Source organism: Strix uralensis, chromosome 5 (genome assembly GCF_047716275.1).
Source record: "Strix uralensis isolate ZFMK-TIS-50842 chromosome 5, bStrUra1, whole genome shotgun sequence".
Lineage (NCBI taxonomy): Eukaryota > Metazoa > Chordata > Aves > Strigiformes > Strigidae > Strix > Strix uralensis.
Window position 1 is genome coordinate 4,782,312 of NC_133976.1, and position 13,897 is coordinate 4,796,208.

At 43.3% G+C, this 13,897-nt stretch overlaps 1 protein-coding gene across 2 annotated transcripts in view; it reads right to left on the minus strand.

Moving 5' to 3' along the window:
- The window catches only part of SFMBT2 (Scm like with four mbt domains 2), a 70,178-nt gene that overhangs the window by 51,594 nt on the left and 4,687 nt on the right, over positions 1-13,897 (minus strand). For both annotated transcript variants that reach the window (XM_074869715.1, XM_074869716.1), the window contains one exon: positions 8,380-8,477. In XM_074869715.1, coding sequence (XP_074725816.1) covers positions 8,380-8,477 — 98 coding nt within the window. The remainder of the gene's footprint in view (positions 1-8,379; positions 8,478-13,897) is intronic.

The window sequence follows — 13,897 nt, forward strand, 5'->3', positions numbered from 1 at the left end:
TCACAAGCCCTGAGCAGGTGACGGAAATACCCTCTGACTGCTGGAGAGCAGTCAAGTAAACTGGATCGACAATCAACAGGAACGCAGAAGAGTCCCTTACGGCAAAGTGAAAAACCATGCCACAAAAAGTACAGTGAATTAACGTGGTACGAGCACCACAGTCACTCATTCAAAGGGTCACAATCTCTAACATGATGGATTACAGCCTGTGACGGCGTTCATGGGTAATGAATGGAAAATTGCATAACCCTCCACTGAACGTCTGTCACTTACATCCCAAACCCACTGGCAAAAGCCAGGGCTGTCACAGTTCTCACTACAAACCCCACGAAGCAATTAAACTCAGCCCCACACTCATAGTTTTAGAGCAGTATGCATTTGCAAATTTGCCAGTGTGCACAGGATGTGACCCTCCTGGCCACCCAAAAGACAGCCCCACTTTGATACGCATCTGCATCATTATCTCTATCTTCGTGCGGCATGTGCTTCTACAACCCTTCTGCAAAAATACCGATGGGCTTTGCAACAGCTCGCTGCAACCAGCATCACCTGCAGGGCTGAACGCTGGAATGTCTGAAGGTCAAATAACAAGTCAGCAACAGTGCTGGGAGGAGAACCAGACTCCTAATTCCCAACCCTCTTCTTTAGGTACTGAGATAGTTGCATAATTTTCTCCTTTGTAGCTAACGAGCCACTAGCTGTGGAGGTTTCAAAAATGTCAGGTGACTTGGGAGCCTAAATGTCATTCCGAAAGAGATCCCCAAACAGATTTACAAAAGACATCAGACTCTTAAGGATGAAGACAGGCTTTAGGGAAGTACCCGTGTGGGTGAAAGGCTTAAATCCTAATAATAAAGTCACTAAGCATTGGCTTTAGATCTTGAACTCAAAGATATACTTCAAAAATCATCATAGTCATTTGCCCTTTCTGGTACATAAATACCTTGCTAAATCTGGCTTCTGAGTATTTCTACCCAGCAAAGGTCATTTAAGTGTAAATAAAGTCAAATTTGTCCATGTCACAAGAGTGGGGCTTGGGTAATTTTAATGCAGATAGAGCAGAGGGACTTGGCTAAGCTGTTTTTGCCCATGACATTCACAAAAACCAGACTATGGGCTGGTTACTCTAGTGTGGCCACAAACCAAAGGAAGGGCATCGCCTTCAGACTGTGAAATGCTCATTTTCAGCCCATTCTGCTTGAGCTACGACAGTGGAGTCAGCTCATTTCAAACCCAGCAGCTTACACAGTGTATAGGTAAGAAGAAAAGGCTCTAATTTGAACTCTGATTTTCAAATACCCTAAACCTGAGGGCTCTTTTGGTCCAGGACAGTCAGATCCACACCATTTACAAGACTGCAACTTTGTGCAAAATTCAGAACCAAGTCTGAATGCTGAAAAGTTGAGAGGCTGATTAGAAACACTGAGCACTTAATAAATGATTGTCCTGAGCCTCCTTTAATCCTCACCAACTGTAACAGTGTGAACTGCTATTGCCTTCAGTCACATCTCTCCTGGTTTACCCTATTAAAAGACACAGAAGAAGTGGGCCCCATCTGGTATGATTGGAAACATATTATTTGATTCAGTTTTTGTTTTCAAAGAAATCACTTCCCCCAGTGTTTTCTCTAATTCTCCAAGAAACTGGCTGCTTCTAATAGCCTAATTTTAATCACAAAGCTCATGTGTGGTAACCAGTCACAAACACAGTAATAGCAGTGGTTAAACTGCCTCTATAGGAATCTGGCATTTGTTTTTTAATTGAGGAAAAAAATAAATAAAGAAACCCTCCCAAATGCAATCCTCTGCATTATTTGCAGATGAATCAGTCTTGTTTGCGATTCATCAACTTCCTTCGCTAAACACAGAGCAATTTTCCCTGAAGACACACTCTCTGCAGGGAGACAGAAATCCCCCGGTAAGACACAACATGAGCAAATTGTCCCTTGGTTTGACAAGCGCAGCCATGGGAAGACCAAAATGTAGAGATGTGGGGTGGAATGAAGAGGAAAGGATGCCGGGAAGGAGGCTTTAGAGATACCATGACCCTGAAGTAATGAGCACAAGAGCCAGCTATGAACAGCACCTACTGAAGAGCCCCTTAAAAACTGCAGATGCTTCTGCCTAGGATCAAATTTAGCCCTACAGATTTTAAGCTCCTCTTGTTGAATAAAAAATAGTTACCATAGAAACAGCAACATTGCAGAGTAGCCGGTCTAAATCCGAATACACCTTCTCCGTATGGCTGGGCCCGCTGCAGATGGCATTAGGGCAAAGATCCCCTCCTACGCGGCGCCTGCTTTGATTCGCCTGCACGGTGGAAGCACGGGCGGCAGAGGTAAAAGAAACAGATATGCATCCACTTGGGGCGGGGGGTTGTGTTTGGTTTGGGCTTTTTAACAACTTAGAGCCTTCAGGACTGCCACACCATTTCTCAAGCATTCGCTAATGAATTCTGGTTCTATCACATGCACAGGTCCCATTTCACAGGTGGGAAAGTCAAGTGAAAAGGAAAACAGAGGTGGGAACACCTACTTGAGTGCTCAAAGTCAAACTATTGGTGTCTCTTTTCACACCCCTAAATAAGTACCTTGGCCATGAAGAGGGACTGAATCTTCACAGGCAATTGTTTGGACCAATTCTGCCCTCACTAATGTCATGGCAGTAACTGCTATTGAGAAATCAATGGGAATTTGTTAGAGCAGAGAGGATCAGAACAAATTCAATGCACACTGTGGGCTGCCACCACCCTGCAAAACAGCTATGGACCAAAGCTGGCTTTTGTTTTCTTTGAGAAAAATCATCCATCTTTAGATGGATGACTTTTAGGTATCACCCACCCACTACACAGGAGCAGACTCTGGTTGTAGGTGTACATTAGTCCCTCTCAATGGAAAACATTGCCATTCCCAAGGATGCAGGAGGCAAGAGCTCAGGATATCATGCACATACCCCCCCACACTGAGCCTGGATGCAGTAAGTAAACGGGATCAGATACTTTTGCTAACCTCTTACCATCCTACAAGACCCAGGCATGTAATGGAGAAAGAAAAACCACACATGCTAAACGTACAGCCAGAGGGATGAGGAAGGCTGATGGAGCTGGTTCCCACTCAGCCTGTCTGCTCTGCTTGAACTGTCTCCGACATTTCTCTTCCAACCCTGACTTTCTCACGGTGCTGCCAAACAGATCCTCAGGGCATCTCAGACAGGGCTTGGCTTCATTCACCTCCTTGGATTGCTCTCCCCACCCACTTCCTTGCAAAGCCCACGGTCAGGAGGGAGTTGCAGAGACATTAGAATTTTTTCCTGCTCCACAGAGGTACCACCAGACTCCATCTCGTCTGAGTGGCACCTTTGATATCAGAGACATCCTTGCTCCCAAGAGCCGTGAAGGCAGCGACATTTGTAAGGACCTTTGCGGTATACTCCTAATGATGGTTATTAGGTCTTACAAAGATAAATGGCCTTAACGAGCTGAGACAGGAGTGGGTCAAAAGGCAGCCGAACAACAGAGGGATCGGGACGCTGCGCACGTCTTGAGCCAGGCAAACAGCAGTCAGGGAGAAGGGCTGGTGAGTGCTACGGACGGAGAAGAACAGATGGAGTATAAATAATCTGGCAGCCTGCAAACAACATGGCGACTTGCAGGTTATTAAAGCACAGTGTGCGCATCAAAGGCCAGCCAAGCCACCAGTGCATGAAAGGAGCGGGGACTGCTTATGTTGGGATTTGGCTTCCAAGTGAAACCAAAAGCATGTTCGTTTTAAGCTACTGCATCAGCACGTGCCCATCTATTAGGGAGCTGAAGACAGAAAAACCCTGTTGGACTTCAAGTCTATTCATATAGCCAGGTCAGGATTGTCTCTGAGCAGAAAGTAATGCCTGGGTTTCTCTATCTTACATTTAAACTCCTCCACAATATCAAATAATGGAAGGAAACACCCTAAGACACCCAAAGGGTTTATAACTTTTTGAGAAATATTGTCCTCCTTTAAAGAAAAAAATAAATAAATAATCAAAGTCTTGGAGAAATAGTCTGTCTTACTCTTATAATTAAAATGCACATTTCATCTGATGGAAAATTGTATTTTAGAGAGGGGAAAGGTGTCCTATTTAATATTTGTCTTCATACTTTTGAGTGTAGAACTAAAACCACTACTCCGTCCTGAATTTCAGGGGAGAGGTCTTGCCTGGGTGATCGATGGTCCCTCTATCACTCTCTTTAGGAGAGATTTGTCACAACTGATTCCTTTCATGTCATTAGTCTGACCCGTAATGAATACCATTACTGATTACAGGAAACATCCAAAAGCTCCAGTTAGAAATAGGGGCATACTGGGCTGGGCATAGTGTAGAGCTTTTTTTGCCAGAGAGAGAAGTTCAAGCTGGAAAAAAACAATGACAACTTTAGGAAAGGAAGACCAGAGAGTGGAGACAAGAGGAATGGGACGAAAGGCTATAAATCAGGAATTGCCACCTGTCTTAGATAACACCTCTCCCTCTTAAGCGTCTGTGCTCTTCAAGCAGTTTAACAGAGTTTGGGTTAGGGATGTGGCTGGTGACAGCTCCATCCAAGCTAGTCATCAGGACCCACTTGATAGCAATCAGAGGAAACTGGGAATAGGATGCCCATATGCAACATCTATGAAAAGATTATAAGCACCCCAAATCCTGGGTAGGATTTAGTTGCCCAAACAGAGGTGTCTGGGGTGAGCTGAAAGACACCTGAGGATCCATGACATCTGCATGGGACTCACCAATATGGCACAGGAGACCAGGGGAAGCGTAATGGGATGTCAGAGAAGATCCCCAGGACTCTATCCTGCCCCTCTCTAGGAAACTAAATCACATGACCTGTGTCCAGCATTCATCTTACCCAAGCTACAGGGCTTTGACTCTAAAAAATGCACTGATTCATAAATATTAGGACTAGAAGGTGCTGGGTTTGGAGTCTGGCTTCCTGAGGAGAGAGCACCAGCAACGCCACCACTGAAGCAAACCGCTGAAATTGTCACACCTAACATGAAATCAGGCCCCAGTAATAGTTTGACTGCCATTATTCATACACAAAGCCCTGGCCATTTTCTCAGGTGTCCTCTGAAGCCTAAGTCATCGTTTATGACCAGTACCCAGTCAAGCATGAGGAATCCCTACAGTACCCTGAAATCAGAGCAGAAACAGCAAAGGACACTTCTCCTTGGTTGTGGCCTTTCAAACACTCTTGAAAGTCCTGTCTGTGATTCGTTTTCTCTAAGGATCAACATGTTCGCTGAAAAGAACAGAACGACAAAATAGCAGGTGTGTTGCAAAAAGCTTTTGTGAAGAAAAAAAAAAAACTTATTCCAGGATGTGCAGTTTGCAAAACACTATGTTTAGTAGCTATATAATAGCAGCATTTTCTGGCAGTTGAACATCACGTTCCTTCTCAAAGGATCCTAAAACATTTTACAAACACTTTCAACATATGGCCAAGCGTGAAACAGCACCAGAAAAAAAGAAGATCCTGTTTGCAGCCTCCCCCCTGATTTTTGCAACCAACTCATGTGGTCTGGCGGCTGGTGCCCTCTCCTTGGATGCCAAGAGGGGATCAGGGCTGCGCTTTTGCAAAGGGTTTTTGGATCTGCTGCTGAAGACCACCACACACAAGCTCAGCTCTGCCACACTTCTGAGAGTTGATAATTCAGGCTCAAATCCATGGTTTATGAGGTCTCAAGCAGACCCGACTCTGTTACACCAAAACCAAAGAGCATCACCACTGACAGCAACAATGGACTGACAGACCCATAAGAGGAGCCACTTCTCACACTACAAATGTGGATCTGTTTTCCCAGCACCGCCACCTGGGACCAGTTTGATGGCACATTAGTGACACTGCCCACAGTCATGCACAGCACAAAGGACAACTTGAATTCAAGTTGTAATCCAGCCAAACGTGCACGTGCTTACCCTAGGGACTGCTCATGTCTGTAGAGCAAGCACACACTTAAGCTTTCCTCAGTGAGAGATTTCTGTAGGGAAATGTGGAAAACACGGAATATAATTGCTCGGTGTGCAGTTTACCATGTCCGCCAAAGTAAACATTTCCAGCTTTCCAGATCTTTAACAGTTGCCAGCTGTCAAACCTTGTGTTTTATATCTCATCTAACACATGACAGTTACAGTAGCACGGAGCCCCAGGCACCATGTAGAGACAATACTTCTGTGCTGGGTTTGCAAAAAAACTTTTTTAAAAAATTAAAAAAAAAAATTAAAAAGACACCTTTGGATTCAACACTTCTTTCCTGGGATCTGCGATTCTCCCTGAAGGTCCCACACACAAATATTGGTCTTATCTCGTAAGATCAGACAAGTGTACTCTCATGTAGTCTCCTAAAGCCTTTCCTTAACTCATGTTTAAGTCATTTCTAGAGGAAGACATGTTCACAGGCACAGACAAGCTCTCATACTTTTCTCCTTAATTAGAGGCACAAGGTGGGGTTGATTCACCCTAAATAGGCAGAATAAAGTGGTGCCCACACACAAATAATTTATTCAGCCTCCTGCCTTCCCAACACCAGAACCAGGGGCTTAGATAACACCTGACACTGAATTCAGTTCACCTTGAGCCCAGCTTTCGTATTACAAATAAAGAAGTCCTATTGATCTAATCTTGCCTTTTTGTCACATTTGGCCCCAAAGTAACTCTCCTCTTGGGCCATTCAAGCATTCCAATGTTTTGCATTGTCTTCTAAGAGGAACATCTTCACAAGCTCCAACCACATGGCATGGCAATTGTGATCTGCTGAATTTAAATTTATGACCCTCATGCAATAATTAAAATAAGTGGGTATAAGTCTGGCATGCTGAGAAGAGGCAGCAAAACAGCTGTTAGTTATAAACTTTTTTGAAAAAAAGGATGTTTTATGAGCCTCATCAGAAACATTCTTCACTCTTTCATATAGACAGGAATAAAATCTACACATTAGGCATTCCCTATTGTGATTTAAACCCTGCCCCACACAATGCATTTTTGATCTTGAAACTGCAAACGCAAACTTTAATAGAGTTGGCGGATTGAAGCGTTGTATGAAATAAATGGCAGAGAATCAAAACTCTCCACACGCCACTCTCATCACAACACAGGGCTTCTCAAACCAACATTCGTGCCGAAGCCAACGCACAGATCTTCCCACTTCTCCCAGCCTAGCAGAGCTTTCACATCGCAAGCAAATGAGCCACTGCCTGGGCCATTAGCAAAGCGCTCCTAAGTTAATGTTGCTAATTCAAGTGCATCTCAGCTGGGAAAGGAGCCTGGATTCCTCACGGGAAGCTGCTGGAACGTCCCTGCAGAAAGGGTCAAGGTGGCACTGGGGTTTCATGGCATGCCAGCCAGGGTGGGACATGATGAGTGCCTTCTTCCAATTATAGAATCATAGAATCATTCAGGCTGGAAAAGACCTTTAAGATCATCAGGTCCAACCATAAACCTAACACTGCCAAATCCACCACTAAACCATGTCCCTACGTGCCACATGTACACGTGAACTGCACCAATTGCATGGGTGTTTTGGGATGTCCTAGTGCAACGTTGCTTAAGGGCAGGGAAGGAACTCAGAGGGTCCCCAGGCTGGATGAGCCAAGAATGGTGGTGGGGAGGGCACTGTAGTCTACCAGGTCCCCAATGAGGAGGTGACACCAGACAGCAGGGCACCAATGTGCTTCAACACACCTCCACGAGCATCCTCTCACACCCACAGCCACGCTGCCCACCACACCACGGCGAGGATGTAACTGTTATAAACCAGATGGGCACAGCTAGAAAGCAGGACTATCTGGAGCCATCATGATTAATAGCAGTGCAGATTTAGATGGGAAATTAAAGCTGGTGCCTCAGGGCTGAAGCACATCTCTAACTATTAAAAACCAGAATGAGAATAAAAAAAAGAAAAAGACAGGGGAGCAAAATTATCACCCACTTCCACTATAGGTTCATGAAGGAGGTTTCTCTGCTTGTGGCCAGATGAAAATTTGGGTGCAAGGCTCACAGAAATCTGTCCAGATTATGTCAACTTTTATATTTGTACCCTTAAAATTTCATGGTTCTATACGATGCCTTTGCACAGGTCTAACAGAATAAGACACGTTAAAAATAATGCTGGAGAAATCAGTGCAAATCATCCCCAGCCCCTAGAAAACACTGACTGCAAGAAATCAGTTCTCAGAATGGGAAGTCCACACATAAAACTGCATTTTATACAAACATCTCACTTGTGACCTTTCATGGTGATGTATTAGAGCAATGGCCTTTCCTGCAAAAGTTTAACGTAAGCTGCTAAACACTGCATGATATTTATTCACTGTGGGTTCTGTAAGTGAAGGAAAAATGTGTATCTTTTACCTTAAATACTTCCATTGGAAGAGGAAAATTTGCTGCATCATTAAGGGATTTTTCCAGAGCGCATTTCCACTCAGATACAGTCTTCAGAGAATAGATATCTAAAGCAATGATAACAGAAGAAAACAACAAAACCAAGAGGTGACTGGGGATCAAAAATTTTGGAAGTCTTAAGTTCCTATGTCATAAAACCAGGTAGCACACGTGAAATGAATAGTGTGTATATTCCAAGCTGTACAGCGTGGATAAAATCAACACAAAAGCAACTAGCAGTGGCACATTTGAGGAAGATTGTGTTTTATATCCTGGAGTAAAACCCAGAAAAATGCATGCCCCTCATTTTCTGCTGAAGAAATGAGAACTGTACTATCTCATTACTTGAAAATAAAAAATCTTCTTTGATTTTCAGTTCTCAAAATACCTGATGTTTTCCAGTTTGAGGAGCCTCAGGTCTCCAGCCAAGATTAGTTATATTTGAACAAAACTAGAAATATCTTTACCAAGCCTTCTGTTCATTGAAAGTCTCTTTTTTTACTACAGGGTTGGGGGTTTTTTGTGGTGGGTGGGGGTAGATGTGGGAAGGAACACTTCAGCTAGATCTCTACCCAGACCCATTTGTTGGTCCCACACTCAAACCAGAGTATCACAGCAATTCAGAGACCTATAAGTTTTCATCATTATACTTTTAGGCAACATCTTTGTGCAGATTCACATTGCTTTCAGTGAGTTTCTTTAAATAGGTTTAATATTATTAAATCACTATATTAACAAGCCCTTTATGGTTCAGTGCAGTGAAATGCCTATGAATCATCAAAGGAAACAATACTATGATGAAGAATGTTATATTGGATTTACTTCTGCCCTAGAAAACATATTGTTATCCTGCACATAACAAGTTATTGCAGAACATTCATATCAAGGTCTTAAAGAGACAAGATAGGTAGACAGATTGCAACAATTATTAAAATGGAAATTAACATTTGCTCAATAATAAACTTGAACCTTGAATTGGAGTGAACAGTGTGAAGCTTTTCTTTTGCCAGTTCGGCTTCACGCACTTACATCACAGTTCAATTTGCCCCAATTTGCATTTAAATTCTGTACATCTAATAACCATATATATTTACCAGCTAGCAAAGATTTACTGCTGTATCTTACAACTCTGAAGGAGGAAATAAAAAATATGTATAAAAAAGGAATTGGCAAGCACTGTTTTCACCTAGCACTGATGGTACAAGAGAATTTTATGTTCTGATCTCAACAGATTTAAGACCTTATCAAAATAGGATTTGCAGAATCACTCACTGGAAGTGGATGTATTTATACTTCCACTATATCAAACCTCGCTACTTCAGAATAGACATCAAGGATATGCATATGAATTTAAACACGCTTAAAGGGAAATGTTAACCTTTCAGGGTGGTATTTTTAATTCCTCAACTGTCTGGTTATTAATGGGAATATACATTTCAAGTCTTTGTTTACAGCATGTGCAGTGGTCACAAGTGTTCAGAAGTGCACTCTTTATCTAATTGTTCAGCATTTTATAGCCTTGCTGCTCCAGTTCTCCCTTACTTGCAGGAGCCCTGATCGGCTTGAAGTGCAGGGAGGGAAAAAACTCACCTTGTTTCTTCCTTTTTGTTTTAAATGGTGCCAAACAGGGAAATACTGAATACAATATGATTTTGCCCCAAGCTGCAGCCAGCCTGTTGTTTCAACTAAAGAAAAGGCTGAGTTTTGGAAAACCCTGCTGGATGCTCCCCTGCTCCTTGGAGAGAGCAAGCTGAAAACAGACCCTCGTTTTCTACCATGATGGCAGCAGAGCATAGGAAAGAAGAAGAAAGTAGCGTTTCATGTGACTTTGCTCAAAATCAGTGAAAACAAGCAGCAACTTCTTTGGGCAGGGTCAATAAACTTCAAGAGATAAAGACAACTCCAATGGTTTCAATAACCAGCAAGCAATATCATATGCATGTTTAATTAGTGGCAGCTCACTTACGCTGACAAGTATATGGACACTAAATCGCACGGTTAAAAGAGCATAAAGCATTTTGTTTAAGTGATAGGGTTGCAGGTAATTGAATAAAGTGTACTGTGTCAATTTGTATTTAGGTTAACAAGGAGTGAGCAATTAAAATGACTGCCAATTTGTCTTTAAATAGAAAGTAGCATAAAAGAAGACAATCTCTTCCTGCATAAGCAGTCAAGGCAAGACCATCAGTGGCTCTGTGTCAAGCAGCCAGTGCCAATTTGCACTAGCAAGGAGGCTTATTCTGGATTCAGATATACATCTGAGGGAAAAAATAAGCTATGATCCCTTTGCCTCAGTTAACTGGGCTCGTGAGACAAACAAAGGCCCTGGAAGTTGCCATTTGGAGAAAGCATCCGGGATGCTATTTCCTAAAGACCCTCTTGCATATTCTCGTCCATTAAGTGGGTGCTAGGATGTGGATGGCTTCAGAAAAGAGACCTCTCCATCCAAAATACTGTAGACATTTGGATCCATGGGATCTCCTTTGTATGAGATGAAAGGCTGACCTCAAACTGTTGTGCAAGGTGAAACCCAACCTGGCAGGTCCCAGAGGTGGATCAACACAGAAAAATCACAGCCCAGACACAAAGGGAAATAAAGCTGAAGGTACGTATGCAACATTCAAGTCAAGGGTACGCAAAGCACTGTCACAACCTGCAGAACTGATGTATAACTGAACATCCTCATTTGATAGCAACTGAACACGCAACCTGATTTGGGGGTAGCTGTGTGTCCTCAGAATCTCTTTGGAGGAGATTCACAACAGCTTTACTATACAGTCTAAGGCTGTTCCTGTTATCAGTCAAGGAGACACCTTAACTGGCTTCAGACGTTCAAAAGTTAGACAACCAGGTCTGTGTTCATTGCTTTCAACCCCCCTGAGTAGAAAAAAATAGGCTTATGAAGATGTCATTTCATCTCCTAAGTTGGACTTGTCTTAGGCACCCCCTTTTCTCCACCAATCAGGAAAAAAAAGCAACAGTTCATGCTGAACTGTCTTCTGGATGCCTGCACTACAGCAGGTGAATCTAATCCCTGATGTTAAAAAAAAAAAATACTGCCCACAGTCTCTCTCAACTCTCTGTCTTTTGTAAGAAGATCCACACTAGGTCTTACACAAAGGTCTTTCCAGTCCAAATCCTATTTACTGTAGAAGTCACTAGGAAGGATGTAAGCAGGCAAGGATGTGTCCCTGGCACACTCTCCTGGCCTGGGGTCCTTAGGAAATTTCATCCTTTGACAGTTTGTGGTTGAGTAGCTTCATCCCTGAGTTTCTTTAGAGCTCTCTGCTGCCAGCATCTCATCCTGACAACTCACTACTGCTTGCCTGCCTGCTGGTTCAAAGATTTCTTTTGCAGACTCTTTAATTTGAAACAGATCCCCTAAGACCAGCCACTTGGCTTTTACCCTCCTCCTCTGGGTTAATGTCTCATACACTTTATTCATCCATTGTGCTTTGAACATGCTGATGTTAGGTGGACAACAAATGGCTGATGTAGTCCACTACGTCAGAAGCGGTAAAACAAGTATTCCTGCCTCCAGAAACTCATCTGATTCCCTATTTCTGACTGGCTCCTCCCTGGAGTGCAGAGCCTGACAAACGGGTAGACCAGAAGGGGGGTTTATCAAAGAAAGACCCTTGGGGGCAGTGCTCAGGAGAGGACTGCTGAGAAAATGGAAGGGTTTAGACCCAAAGGGTCTTTTCTCAGCAAACTCCTATGAGACCCAACTTTAGGCGATGTAAAGTAGTGACCACCTATTTAAGTCAAGGAAAGCCAGGAAGAAGATCTGGGCATTGAATTAATTAGTAACAAATTTCACTAAAAAATGAATGAATGACCAAAGAAATGCCAAGCAGAGGAAACAGATATCAGATGAAGACAGATGACAAAAAGAGAAAGAAATGTTAAAAGCAGTAAAATTAAGGAGAGGGGAAAAGAAACGAACAGCTTCAGCAAATAAAGTGTCCAATAACAAGTTTACAGACAAGACAACTGATAAAATGAAAAGAAAAAGAACAGGTGCAGGGGGCAGGGGGGGTGGGCGTGGAATCCATATAGACGGAAGCACAACTGAATAAAAGGAGGAAAGAGTAGAAAGAGAATGGAATAAACAAAGTGTAAGCATAAATCTCGTCTGGGCCATTTCTGTATTGATTCACCAAACCTATACAGGCCAAGAAGAGTTCAAAGATGGTCAATAAAAGAAGTATTCCTCTGTAACACAAACACTCTGTAAAATAACAGAGTGGGTGATATTCATGCTCTCCAGTGTTCGCATCTAATTTAGAAGTGATGGGGAACATTGATTCCTACCTATCAGTGAAGAAAAACACATGCTTCCAAAAAGCATTCAAGATCCCAAGTTAGACCCAAGACCCAGACAGACTTGTGAACATGACAATTGCATGTATTGGGGTAACTTCTCTGAATCAGGTGTGATGGACAGAAGGCACATCAGAAATACCTCCCCAAAGGAGGGCTACCTTTCTGCTATCATTCGACACTCATGGGAAAACTTCACCTACAGCACAAGGAAAATGAGGCACAGACCTGGACAAGTTGTTCACCTACACAGGAAAAGGTGGAATAGGTCTGCTGGGCCAAAACCTGTACATTAACCAAGAAAGTACCTCATCTCTCGAGGGAAATGGTAGTCCTGGGGCATCCAGCTTGGGAGGTGCAAACAGCTAGAAATAGGAGCCATGCTCCACAGGACTGAGCAAACAGCTTTGTGGCCCCAAGTATAAGCCACAGTTTTATGAAAAATACAGACATGCCACACTTTGTGCCCCAAGGAAGACCATGCAGGCAATAGTCTAAGCTGTCATGTTTAACCAGATCCCTAACTCCAGAAGAAGTAAAATCAACCAACTTGACTCAACCAACTCAAGTCAGACCAACGCAGAGCCAAACACCTGAGTAGAGAGAAACCCAACTACCCAGAAACTTTCACAAAGTTTTGACCAATATTATTGGATGGTGGAGAAAATTCACCCTCCCAGTCATCCCCCAGTTTAATGAGGTATAGTCTGGCTGGAAACATATCTCCAAAGCCAGCCCAGAACCTGCCAGTGAAAGCCTCTGCAAGCATTTCTCCAGGAGGCTTCAAGCACCCCTGAGCCCTTACTGTGTGCCGTGGTCCCCAGCACATATCCTGCTTGCTAAACCTTAGAAATGCTTAGTCTTCCCCTACACTCAGCCTTGCAATCATTCTTTCCCTGCCATTTTGATCCTGCTCCTTTTGCCAAACCCAGTCCCACTGTTTGGAGTTTGATTCCAGCTGACCTTGAAACTCTACTCTTGTCTAGCCTCCTGGCCCAGCCTGCTTGTGTCTGACTCTTCTACCTGGCTCCTGTCCCTTGAACTTCTCCTCCTCCTGGAGTTGTGACTTTCTATTTCTGACCCCAGACTGGCTTAAATTCAGTCCCTCTCTCCACCCAAGCTGGTTTGAACATTGTCCTGGTTTAACCAGGATAGGGTTAAGTTT